Source organism: Drosophila sulfurigaster, chromosome 2L (assembly GCF_023558435.1).
Source record: "Drosophila sulfurigaster albostrigata strain 15112-1811.04 chromosome 2L, ASM2355843v2, whole genome shotgun sequence".
Taxonomy (NCBI): domain Eukaryota; kingdom Metazoa; phylum Arthropoda; class Insecta; order Diptera; family Drosophilidae; genus Drosophila; species Drosophila sulfurigaster.
The window spans coordinates 5,026,760-5,040,812 of NC_084881.1; the positions used below are offsets into that span (position 1 = coordinate 5,026,760).

A 14,053-nucleotide genomic window follows, 5' to 3' on the forward strand; every position below is an offset into this window, starting at 1 on the left:
TTTTTTTTTCATTATAAAAATCTAGATTGAAAAGAAGTTTGAAAATCTTGATATAACAACTTTTAAATCTTAAAAAAAAAAATTTAAATCAAGATTCTTAGGTTGAATTAACATAAGACTTATATAATATATGCAGTTTAAGATTAAAAAATCGTATTTTTTATCTTAAAACAAGATTTTAATCTACAAAAATAAGATTTTTTAATCTCAAAATGCATATACTATAATATAAATCTTATAAGGTTGAAAAATAATTCTCAATTAAGATTTTGTTGTTCAATCGTTGATTTAAGATTAAAAAATCTTGTTTTAAGATAAAATTCAAGTATCTTACATTCTAGATTTTTTGTAGAATTGCGATTTTTACATCATAAAATATTGATTTATAATTTTATACTTGATTTTGGCATTATATGATAGATTTGTATATACCTGCTTAAAAATATTATCAATGAAATTTTATGTGAAGCATTTTAACTGGCTCCGGAAGAACTTTTCTTTCGTTCTAAGTTTCCCTCTAACCGACGATCAACAGGGTATCTGTAATTTAACAATCGCAAATACTCGGAATCATGCCGCAGTCGCTTTAGTTATTTAGCCAAGTCTGTGCCCTTCAGAGTTGTGGTTATCACATTCTGTTGGACAGTTAAGTTGCGTAATTATCTTCAATTTAATTTTCAAATGCAAATCCCTTTGATTTGGTCTTTGAGTGAGTTTTTGTCGTTGGACGCTTTTCAATTCAACTAACTCTTAATTGACATTTGTTTACAGCGTCTGTCTTTGATATTCTAGTTAATAAAGGCACGAAATATTCTGAAAACAGCATTTTGAGGAGGAGGATGTAATACACCCAAATTGTAAAACATTTTTTTTGTATCAATTAACAAGCAGAGGAGGCTTTATGCATAATGAATCGCATTTATTTACCAACACTCTGCATTTGCATCATTTTCGTTTAGATTTTGCATTTATCTAAGTACACTCAGAGACCGATGGAATTTGTATATTTGTATGGAAAACATAAATAATAAACTTTGTTAATTATCCTTTTGTATGTATATTTCGGCCAAGTCGAGTTTACTAATTAATTTTAGTTGACTAATTAATTTAATGTCTACTATGGCATTTCTTTGAGTGTAGGTATCAAACCGACAGCAAACAGACCAAACCAATTAAAAATGCAGATGCCCTGCCAGCTAAAGAGCCCAGAATCGGCATTGAAACGGACAAAATAAATGGCAAACATGACCAAAAAGCAGCTTAGTTTCGAAATGTTCAATTTACCTGAAATTCGATGAGGGACACCTGGACACCTCTCTCCTCCTCTCTCCTCCTCGTGGCATTCAGAATAAATGCAACGAATGCCTGTTAGGAGGACCTGCGGCATGTAGCAGCAATGACATGTGAAAATTTGTGCCACGCACTGCCGTTGCTCATTAATTAAAAATTGCAAAACAACAACAACAACAACAACAAACAAAAACAACAACCATTACCTGCCGTGGCAGTGTTACGTTATGTGGGCTGCTTGCTCTGCGATGACAATGAGACGCACGTGACGCGTGTGTGAAACGCCGCTGACACGAAGTTCAGCACTTTCATCATCAGCTGACGGCTAGTGTCTGCCGCAGATGTCGTTGATGGCAGTGACACCCACGTTCCTTGTAGCGCGTCACCCATCCTCCACAGCGTCGTTCGCTCCGATTCTGAACCTCCCCTCGGACAGGCAGTTTATGTATTAAATCACTAAAGCGTATGACAGGATTACACTTATAGACGTGCATAAATCAAGTAGCACCCATAGGCGATGTTAACTCGTTTCCCTTAGTGGGCTATCGCTAATAGTGTTTGATTTACTGCAAGTGGGCTTTAAAACAGTTGAGAATTCCTAAAAGTGTTCGAAAATAAAATACACGGTTATAAAATTTGGATCATCTTTACTTATATCGTTTCGGATGTTAATTTATAGAAACTACGGTTTACTAGGTTAAGAATATAGTCAATATTCACGATTATGAAGTAAATTCGAATTTTAGCCAGTGCACATTGGGATGAAATGCCTTTATTTTGGCCATAACCGTAATTTTAAAGCTAGAAAGTTGAAACTTGGAGAATTTGCTGCTTATATTATTTGTGAATTTCGGATTTTTTTATTTTTTATTTTTTTTTTTTTTTTTTAGTTTTTATTTTTTATTTTTTATTTTTTTTTTGTTGTTAATCACCTCTAAATCGTTTTCCGGAAAATCATTTGGAATTACCCAGTCAAAAGAGGCCTTGACATTGCGATTTGAATCCAGCCAAATTTTTAGTTAGTCACCCCGACGAAGAGAAACCTTGCTTGTATCTATTGAAATATTTAACCCCCCCGCAAATTCCCGCAAATTAATTAAATGCTATCTGAATATACACATAATAACTCATACTACCACATAAGTTGTTATTTGTTGTCTGTTGTTTTTTGCTAGATATGCTCCACGAAACACAAATATTTTAAGGTTAGAATCAACAAAATAGTGTTTACGTATTTTATTAAAAACATGACAACACAAAAAGAAATATAATTAAAAACTTATACAAATATTTTCTACATACCATGAAGAACATTTTCCAATTTAAGGTATTTTAATAAGTCAAACTGTTTAAAAATACGACAACGCCAAAATTAAGAAATTTTACTAGTCTGCAAGCTTGCACGCACAACGTGGCAAGAACAGCTGACTTTAAACAGCTGGTGCAAGACAAAGGCTGCGCAATAAAATTCAAATTAAATATTTTCGATGTCTAGGGACATTTCTAAGCTTGAAATAATTGCAACATTATTGATATATTAACATGAACTTTTTAGGTTTTTGCCAAAATAAAGGCTTTTCATCCCAATGTGCAGTGTAGGTAAACCAAGTTGGTAGTTGGGTTGACTCTTGAATTAATTTCGTATTTTGTAGCTAATTTAAAGTCTTTAGTTCGTGTAATTTCTAAGATTCAGATGTTAACTTTAAGTATATGCATCTTTTCGTTCATCAATTAAACTAATTTAATGATGGTATTTTTATTTTCCTGTTTGTATACACGTGTAATTGGAAATTAATACAGTTACAGTCGAAGACCCTCGACTGTGAGACACCCGCCTTTCATTTTCAATAATACCACGTTCTAAAATTATACCAATAACATACCACAAAAATACTACAATATACCGTAGGCTGCATTTGGTATATTGATATAGTACTATAGATTACAAAATATACCAGATAGTCAGACAAAGCAACGAAGACAGGATTGCAGTAGGCGTTTTATGCCCTACTAAAAGAATTTTTGAAATCACTTCTACAATATTTATGTGATCCATACCAAACCCCAGACGGTGATCAAAAATATATATACTTTATGAGGTCGGAGATGTATCCTTCTGCCTGTTACATACATTTTCTGCAGGCATAAAATTATAATAACCTTCTACCCTACGGTATAAAAAGTGAATTTCATCTATCCTGATTACCCGCAATTTGAAACTCGGTGTTGGAAAGCACATTCAACTAAAAATGGCTGGAATTATCACACGGGTTTTGACAAAAATATATTCACATTAATTTAAATACACCTTTCCTTTATAAATCGACTTAAGTGTCGGGACCTTGCCTAATGATGCTAAAAAACTTTTTGTGTGGCAACCTGAACTTTTGTTTGGGTTTTAAAAATAAAAGATCAAGCGAGCTGCGGCATGTCCCCGGGCGCACATTGTGGCCAATGTTGCAAGCGCAGCACAAAAGTGCCAGATAATCGCTGGCTAATACAATGAATGACCGCCCCCGGATGCGGATCCATTCGTATTGCCATTAAATTCAATTACATGACAATAACGTGGCGCTTATGGCGTTGCGGTTCACGAAAAATTGAATATAATAATAAAAATAAAGCTGCAAATAGATAAAAAGTGCAAGCCAAAGCTAAACTAAAGCTGCTCGGGCGCGTGCACAAGTGCGAGAGATTGAGAGTGAGCGACAGGGACAGAGACAGAGAGAGAGAGAGAGAGAGAGAGAGAGAGAGAGAGAGAGAGAGAGAGAGAGAGTATGGTTTGAAGCGAAAATTATGATTGGATTTTGGTAAAGTTTTTGGTCGCAGTCAGCAACCACTTGAGGGCTGAGCTTTCACTGCATACTTTGCGGTGCCTAAGCCGCTGCATGCGGCATGCGATGCCATTCAAGCGTGTGCGACAACCCTGGACATTCTCAAACAATACGCTATGCAACACTCGCGAACAATACAAGGCAAATTTTCGCAACGTTTGAATTTCTATCTTGTATCTGTGATCGTTGCTGTCGCTTTGCATGAAGGGCTGGCAGCTTTGTGTAATCGCCCAATAATGCGCTAAGCTTTTACTTTATGCGCCACTTTGCAGAGTTGCTTGAATAGGTTTAAGGCTTAAAAGCCTGACGAGTGTAAGCACAAAATGGGAATACTTTATTGAACATCCGATAGTTTCTAAAATTACTGTTCAACTTGATATACTGATATACTTTTAATAAATGATGCCTTAATTTGAAAAAGAAAAAATAATTTAAAAAAATAGTACAAATTAATCTCATAATTGAAAACTTCAATGCTGATTGGTTCTTTGCATTCTATATATGTAAGTATCATTTTCGATTAGGAGTCCTTAAAATAACATTTCTGTAGACATTTTCCGCTCTACATTTTCTAACCATAATCAGTTATTTGAGCACATAACTTAAGACAACAATTTACATTAATTTTATTTGTAAATTGTACCCATAACATGGCCTTAAATGTCGTAGTAGTCGGGTCAAGTGTAATATCTCCGTAACCGAAGCAGGCAAGTTTAGCACAAAAAGACTATTTGTCACAATCACAATTATTGCGCACAAAAAATGACAGGCAAATAAAAATCAAGTAACTGGAAAACAAACTAAGTAAAGTCAAGTCAGCTACTGCGTCCAAGCTCAAGATGGAGAGGCAGTTATGCCCTGACATGTCCAACGTCCAATTTCGTGAGCCTGCAGAATGATGCAGCAAACCTGGACGAAATACTATATGTACACAGGGGGCGGCACCTGAGGTCGGTGCGAGTCTTCTCTACGCCCAATACATTTTGTCATATTTTTTAGTTAATTTCAAAAATGCAAATCATTGATGCCATGGCAATGGACGTAGTCGATCCTGGTCCTCGTTTTCATTCTCATGCAGTCCTGTGCGCTTTGGCCTAGCCTGTTTGACAAATTTTAGCATCATTGCTCATTGTGTGTACGCTCGTTAAAACTGAGCAATATTTCATGGGCCGTTTCGTGTAGGATTTCTGTTTTGTTTCTGGCAACATATTTTCATTGTTAGAGAGTCTCGTTGTGGCTTATAATGGTATTCAACAAAGCTTGCTTTAACTGCTGTTTGCTGATGTTTAGTTCTTTGAAAAGACTCTGCTTAATTTGGAAATAAGTTGATGAGTTCTTTCTTTCACACATACGGGATATCGATATCGATCTAATCGATTGCTGCATAGGTAACTAATTTTTGTTCGATATCACTTTTATTTGACAAAAGCTGCAATACACTCGAACTTTTTCTGAGTCAGTAAAAAGCTTTGCATAAAGCTCGCTCAAGCCGGTTTTGGTAATTGCGTATGCGCTACCGACTCCACCGCTAGTCAAGATGCATTTTGCATAAAGTTTAAACCATTTCGAAGTTTTGTCTGCTTGTCGCTGGTGTTGCTGTATGGAACAGCAACAACGCAAACAGAAACTGGTCACTCAGTTGAGCATATTTAAAAAGTATTTTACTCCTCATGGTGGCACTCAGTAAGCTCTGAGACGGGAACGCGTGCGCACAACGAAGACAAAGACGCAACGGTAAATTGTACATTCTTGAATTTGGACAAAATGAAATGGAATTGGAACAGTGCAAAGTGCTGCAATATGTGAAAATAGCACAATATAGATTTATATATAAGTGAAAATGAATAACATTTAAATAACGCAATACGACTGAACATTTTTCATCATATCCAGTTAAAACTACAAAAAACTTCTATTTGCACAGGTCGAACTGGTTACAAAATGGCGTTTATGAAAATTTGCATATTTGCTTTACTCGTGGGTAAGTTTTTTAGTGAAACTCTTAATTGCATACGGCAATTAATGAAATGAGCAACACATTTTATTTAAACATATTTTTGACAACGCTCAACAATTAGCATTAATTTTGGCATCAGCTGAAATTGTACACAAATGAAAATCATAAAAGCCGTGAAAACACATGCCATAATTCAACTGTCGACAACAGACCATTTCACCATTTCACCGTTTCAGCGAAATGATTTTATTTGTTTTCCATTTTTTTCTCGTTCTCGATTTTGAAATTGCAATTGCAATTGCATTTTATTTATTATTGTTATCCCCAAACAAATGGAGCTGTTATTACACACATATTTGTTTCACATTATTTGACTAATGTCGCACAATTTGCATAGTTTTTGGTTTTCGGTTTTCGATTTGTCCGAAAAACAACAACCTCTTTATTTAACATATTTATATTGAGGTAGCTCATTAAATTTGTGTTGTCGTCCAAATTGTCCACGTACTCGCATGCAATACGATTAAATTGCATATTGTTATACCCAATAAAATGAGTCACACTGAGTGTTTTATATTTTAAAGAGGCAAGTTTACTATTCATCTGACTTACGCTTGCTAGGTATCTTATAGTCAATCATTATTCACGAACATATTCGCCGCGCACAATAATGGAAGTGATGTGCAAGTAACTGATGCATATGTGTTTGGGCTGTTAAATATATTTTGTAATTATGTTAAAATGGCCATGAAATATATTTCAATTGTTTGCGCCTCTTCTAATTAAATGTACGAATAATTTCATTAAGTGTGGGTGCTAAAAATTCGGAATTTTTGCTTGATTGTGGGATTATTTGTGCTCAGAATTTAAAATAGCTTTTTAACAATAGAGTAATATGAGTTGTAAATTGATTTAATATTTCTGTTATTTATTTAGGCATATTTAATTATTGTTTGTGCAGAGTTTTCATTTAGATATTTAGCTACAAATTAATTTCTCTTTAAATTGTTTTGTGTCGCATTGTGTTTATACTATTCAAATAGATGTACAAACATTTCTCTTCTTTAGAACGATGGTATTAATTTCAATTTCAGTTTTGTCCCGTGTAGCTTGCGCTTTACAATGCGCTTCGTACAAACTTAAACCAGTCTAGACTACTTGAAAATGTTTATCTGAATTCAATAAGCCAGATTAATTTGCCTAACAGTTCAATGAGCGACTTGAAAACGAGTAGAAAAGGCGAAACGCATTTCAAGCTGTTTATTTTTAATCTATTTAATGTTCAATGAACTTAACACGCATGTTCCACGCACATTTATTCATTTTCCTTTGACGGCTACAGCTCGACTCAACACCCACAAAATTGAGTGTGTGACTTGAATTCATCGACGAAAGCAAGCGAGCCACAAAAACTGTAATTTTTTCCACACATATTTCTTTTTCTATTTCAATACGACGTCGGCTAAGGCACACAATTAATCTAGTTTAACCGGACTGGAAAACCAAGTTAAAGGGGCCAAATGTCTCAGGGTGTGAGGGGTTGCAGTAGGGGACAGACGACAGTTGTCGGAACCGGGACTCTATGACAAACTTGTTGACAGACTGTCAGTTCGACGGTCGACAAGTCCAGGCCGAAAAAAAACCGAAAATACTTAAACCGCATGGGTGACGACAATGCGACATTGCGTTTGACAAGCTGGATAAAAACTACAATAATGTTTTAAGAAAACGTATTATTTATGGTGCGTAGTCGGTATACCCTAAAAAAATCGTATAATCGACGATATTGAAATATCTTAGAACTCACAAACATTGCTCGAGAAAATCTGGAAGTATCATAAAATTGTCTCACTCTTTAAATTAAATGAAATACAGCTACAGTTAAACATTGAACAGTATTATTGATTGATTTATGCAGCTCTTAGAAATTGTATATTGTATTAAAAATATTACCCAAAAAATATTACTTTATAGCAAGTTTGTTGAAGTAGTCTACGTCGTTATTTTTTCGTGTAGAGTATTCACAAAATCAACTGCAAAAGTCACAGCTACTTTTTTCATTTTTTTTTGTATATATATTTGTTGTTTTTTTTTTTTGACCAAGTCGTGTACGAAACGTGTTTCAATGACAAGCAGCAGCTGCAGTGCCAACAACTACAACAACTTGTTTCCCATTGTTGTCAATGTTGTTGTTGCTGCTGTTATTGGTAACAGTCAGCTTCGTCGCCGGCGTTGGCTTAAATGTTGCCTGACACTTTACGCACTAATTGCTCTGTGGAATTGTTTCTTTATTAACGTTTAATCGAATGTCAGGCACTCCCAATGCTCTGCTTGCAACTCTGCAGTATTGTTGTGTTGTGTGTTGTGACTTGCCTGGCGTCTCGAATTGAATGGAATTGAATACATTTCTTCTTGATATACATTTTTGCTGGCAATGTTGCTGATTAAAGTGGTTTACCTTGAGGAACTTGAAGTAGTTTGTTGCAATTTTGTCGGAAGTGCATGGCAATGGCTTGCTTTGGCTTGGCTTCATGATTGACTCAGGCATTTGAATCCATTGACTTCACCTCGGTTTTGTCTTTGTACATCGTACATACATACATATCACAACAGCTGATGGCGGTGATCGCAACAAAAAACAGCTGTTTTTGTATAAATATAAGACACAAATGCTGTGTGAAACTTTCACTTTTAAGGTCGCACACTTAATTTGCCTATGTCACAATCTGCCGAGATCATAAACAACACGCTAGCTCGTTTTCATAACAGGTTTTAGGCGGCACAAAAACTATACATATGAGTTTGATAAACCGGTGGTCTACACGGCTAAAAATGATATTGGCACACTTTCAACCGGCCGGAAAAAGTATATTTTTGTAAATTTTAGTTTAATTCCTTAAAGGCTGAAGTGCCCTTCTTACTTACTCGTTTAACTAATGTTCTTTGCTACAACATTTTATTTGATATTTTAAGACTCTAATTTAAATCTCACTCCTCATCCATTAATTTATTTGTTGAAGTATAACTTTGCTCATACTTTTATCTATCTGGTCTTACAAACAGGCACAACATTAGCCCAACGCGAACGTGGCAATTTCCGCGTTGGCCCGGGTCATCCGCCATCGCAGCGTCATTTGCCTCCAAGGACGCGAGATCCTGTCGAGGTGGCAGCCATAGAGCCCAAACGCAAACAGGCCGAGGTGGAGTACGAGCCCACCGAGGAGTGTCCGGATGCAAATGGCTTTTTTCCGGATAGCAAGCAGTGCGACAAATACTATGCGTGCTTGTAAGTTTCATCATACGCCATTAAGAAACCGATATGTCGTATACGTGATATCCTTTATGATGCTAGAGTTGTTTTGATACACACATATCAAATCGTTGGCACGGGGTAAATCTACTTTTGGTTAGCTTTCCATGATTAGCGATAGTCAAATCAGCGCAGCTCACTGAGAAAACACCTCTCGGGACACTGAAAGCTGCAACCAATGGTGTGTATAATCGCACTTTGCTCATCTTTCGCACCATTGGAGCTGCAAGGGAACATAATCAATAACTCAGGCTGCGATATAATAAAGTATTAAAATCTGACTTGATTTGGATGATGCGCTAGCTCCTACGAGACACTCAACTGAAATGTCAAAGCATGAAAGACGACGTGTTACGCTTCGTTCTCCGGTTTTCCATATTATATTTAATTTCCTTATAAAAAACTAACGAAATTTTTTTCCTAATTACAGAGATGGCAAGCACACTGAACGCCTCTGTGCCGATGGCATGGTCTTCAACGATTACTCACCCATCGAGGAGAAGTGCGATTTGCCCTACAACATTGATTGCACCAAACGTTCCAAGCTGCGTAAGTTGGCTCTCTCTCTCTCTCTCTCTCTCTCTCTCTCTCTCTCCCTCTCTCTCACCCGACATGTGTATACTCCTCCTACAGACCTTTTTTATACCCGCTACCCATAGGGTAAAAAGGTATAATAACTTTGTGCCTCCAGGAAATGTATGTAATAAGCAGAAGGAGGCATATCCAAATCTATAAAATATATATAGCTTGATCAGCGTCAAAAGCCGAGACGATATATCAAATTCCGAGTGTTTGTCTGTATGAACACCTAGATCTCAGAGACTTTTAGATATAGAGATATTATTTTTTTTTGTTTGCACTCAGATGAAGTTCAAATAAATTTAATGGCAAGCCTTATTAACAAGTGAGAGTCTAATTGTGGTACATAGCTACAGTATTTATGATTTCTGAAAATCTGGTAAAAAAAATGTCGAACTTATTTAAAGATACTTTTGTATGGCAAAAAACAATCGAGTAATAGTTGCTTTGGCTGACAATCTGGTATATTTTGTTTCCTATTTAAAAAGTATACCCACATCGTTATACATACCAAGAATAGCCTTTGGTATGCCTTATTATTTGTTCGGTATTTTTTCGGCTTTTATTCACAATGGGTAGCAGGTATCTCGCGGTCGAGCACACTGGATTGTAGCTTTCTTACTTGTTTTAAATTTATTTTAAGTATTCACGGCGTGTTGCTCATTGGCAAACGCAGCATAGGATTCTTCAGCTCTGTTCTATATTTAAACCTGGCCGAAATCAACGCGTAAACGCGAGCCGTACCCATACTTATTTGCTCGTTATTTGGGCTTCTGCTTTAAAACAAAACACAAAACAAGCAAAAAATTATATAAAACAGAACAAATTTATTATGCAAACGGCATGCGAGGCGGTTAACCCAAATTGATGTCGTCAATAGGTCTTTGCTCTGCGTTTTCGTGTGCGGTGGCATGGGTTAAGGTTTTCTTTTATTTGGCTCTTTTATTTTTTCTTAGTCTTGTGCGATTTTATTATTTCATTTCGTCACGCTTCAGCACAATTTTCTATGTGTATCAGACGACTTCCAGTGCACTATGTTGAATTTGACCCGTTTTTGTGGCCAAAATTAAAATTTTTGAAATTAACAAGATTTTTGAATGCAGGTTTCTTGTATAATGAAGGTTATTACTATAGAAAGGTATTTTAAAAAAGTGGGCGTGTCAACGCCCACAGAAATCGAAAAAAAAGCGAATATCTAAAGTAATTTTCAAGTTAGAGAACACAGGATGAATGTCCTATTTCAAATACGTCCTGCAAATTTGGTCCAGATCGGATAAACAATATGGAAGTTATTCAAGAAAAAAAAATCTCAAAGGCTTGACCAAGGGCTTGTTTATCATTTTGCGAAAAGTGACGATTTTTTCAGGGTTTAACGCAAGTAATCTTAATAGGACAGCAAGATCAACAAGTTATGAAAGTGTATATGGCATTTTGTTTCTCGCAAAAGCTCCTTGCTTACGCCACACTTCTAGCAGCTCTGCAATTCTGATCAAAAAGTTGCTCCCTAATAATTCAAATTATGCAAAAAACCGCAAAAAACGCATAATGAGCTTACATATTATGAATTCAGAATTGACAAATCTACGACATGTATATACACACTCATTGAACAAATTTGAACATTTTAGTTAAAACCTTTTGGAAACTTCAACTTTTTTTCGAAAAGTGACAAGGGGACAACACTTGCTAAATATACAAATTATTAGAAAAATACGAACAAAGCACGCAACATATTAGTATCAACACATAGTAATAACTTGAAGAAGTAATATTCTTTTTGAATTTTATTATTTAATGTTATTTTGTGGAAGATATGTCAATTTGAAATTGCACCGCAAATTTAACATTTAACACTGCACGTGGTGTCTGCTTGCAACAGCTTACTTTAACAGCTGTTATTTTAACATTAAACTGTTAAGTTAACATTTTATGTATACAATATCGCGATTTGATCATTTCTTAACATGGTAACATTAAAAAAACGGAATTTTGAATACTTGCGAAAAATGAGTTTTGGCCACGAAAACGGGTCAAATTCAACATAGTGCAGTGATAGCATCGTAGTTTCGTTAAATTGATAAAAACAGAAATATTTACATAGATACCTTTTATTACTCAAACGTACAACTAATATTTAATGACTTTAAAGTCTCTTGGTAATTGCTATTTGCAACCATAAAAAACTATTGCGAAATAGTTAAATCGAATCTCCCATAAAGTACTTTCTTAATTTACTAATTGCATATTTTCCATTAGTATTGCACTTCAACTTTAATAATTAAATATGGGTTCATTAAAGCAACTAGCAACATACATTGTAAGTTGTACCTATTAGATACTTAAATTACCTTTGTCGTTCTGTATGGTTATAAGCTAAATGGTTGGAACACAGTTCGATGAGAGCCAAAAGGAAATAGTCTGTAATGGACTCAAAGGATGCATGCAATTGTCTCTTTCATATTACTCGCAGTATGTTGAATTTTTGGCAAACTGTTTGGGCCATAAACTCTCAGTCTGGGACATAGCAAATTGAAGGCAAGGAATGTCCCTTACTTGAAAATGTTCTGTAACAAAACTCTTGCAAAGAGATCGCCAAAAGCAGTACTTTAAAAATAAAGTAACTATCTGAGATCTATCTGAGATCTTTAACAGGAATTCTTAACGTCAGAGTCTGAAATTACATTTTCTTTTTTCAGATATTTATGAGTATGTTGAACTAATTTTGCAATTTGTTTCTTTAGGGTGACGCTGATTAGATAAATCCTACAATCAGTTTACAATAGAATAATTCTTTGGCTTTTCATTTTAACTAATAAATTGGTGAACTAAAAATGCTATGCCAAATTACAGAATAAGTTTAGAAGTATTACAAACTTTTAATGGAATGGCTTACATTCTTATTTTCCTTTTAGAAACTCCGCAACCGTCACAGCACTGTCCAAGGAAGAACGGGTATTTTGGTCATGAGAAGCCGGGAATTTGCGACAAGTTCTACTTCTGCGTCGATGGCCAATTTAACATGATCACATGTCCTGCTGGACTGGTATTCAATCCCAAGACTGGCATCTGCACCTGGCCGGATGAAGTGGGCGTCACTGGCTGCAAGTCAGAAGATATTTTCGAGTTCGAGTGCCCCAAAGTGAATGAGAGCATCGCTGTTACACATCCACGCTACGCGGATCCCGATGACTGTCAATTCTTTTATGTGTGCGTGAATGGGGATCTGCCACGTCGCAATGGCTGCAAACTTGGTCAGGTCTTCGATGAGGAAAACAAGACCTGCGACTGGGCTCGCAAAGTACCTGACTGGTAAGTATATGAAGTTGAATAAAAGTCCCCAGATTAATTTGATTTATTTTCCAAAGTGCTGATTGGTACAAGGATCGTTTAACTGATGCCGAGCTGGATGAGCTGGAGAATCCGAAACCAAAGCCAACGACCACCAAGAGGCCGCAACGTGTGCGCGGAGCATCGAGGCGTAAGCCTAAACCTAAGGTGGTCAAGGAGGAAGAGGAACTCGAGGAGGAAGAGGCCTAAGCGCTGACTGTTTAATCTTAAGTTTGTCATTCCTGGCTACGAATAAACGTTTCCAACAGACGTTTAGGCAAAAACAATAAACTATTACATACTTTCGCGCGCTGCAATAAATATGTTCCCTTCTCAGTCGCACTTTAAACATTCCGACTGGTCTGTTAGTTTACGTATCATTTTGTAGTCCGCTGTTAGACATTTCCAGTTGACAAGTAGTAATAATAGGGAAGCGAATGCCGCATCATGTTTTCCAGTCTGTTTCCCACAGACAACTAACAACAAATACAAAAGTTCTGCACATAAAAAATACAAGAGCAATACGCGCTTAGCTGCCAAAATGACAACATTTTTATGCGTATACAGACAAGCAGACAAGAATCTCATCGCCATTAGGGCCATCTTGCTCGCTGTTGTATTTTCCCCGTTTTATGAAACAAAATCAATGCATATACTCGGTTTGCTCTCCGTCTTTGGCAGTTCGCTCAGCTGCTGTTGTTGCTGCTGCTGCCTGCAGCGCATAAATTCAATTTACCGTTCAGCATGCACAAAAGT

General features: G+C 36.1%; 1 protein-coding gene across 1 annotated transcript; it reads left to right on the forward strand.

Annotated features, from left to right (window-relative positions):
- Nucleotides 1-5,757: 5,757 nt before the first annotated feature.
- Nucleotides 5,758-13,646, forward strand: LOC133847037 (protein obstructor-E). The gene is made up of 6 exons (XM_062281786.1): nt 5,758-5,858; nt 6,049-6,105; nt 9,145-9,367; nt 9,822-9,940; nt 12,883-13,279; nt 13,336-13,646. The coding sequence occupies exons 2-6, from the start codon at nt 6,066-6,068 to the stop codon at nt 13,505-13,507; spliced, it is 951 nt and encodes a 316-aa protein (XP_062137770.1). The 5' UTR covers nt 5,758-5,858; nt 6,049-6,065; the 3' UTR covers nt 13,508-13,646.
- Nucleotides 13,647-14,053: the final 407 nt, after the last annotated feature.

Coding starts and splice junctions, on each gene's coding strand:
- LOC133847037 (XM_062281786.1), top strand. CDS start 6,066: ATGGCGTTTATGAAAATTTGCATATTTGCTTTACTCGTGG. Junction 6,106..9,144: donor CATATTTGCTTTACTCGTGG/GTAAGTTTTTTA, acceptor TCTTACAAACAG/GCACAACATTAGCCCAACGC. Junction 9,368..9,821: donor GACAAATACTATGCGTGCTT/GTAAGTTTCATC, acceptor TCCTAATTACAG/AGATGGCAAGCACACTGAAC.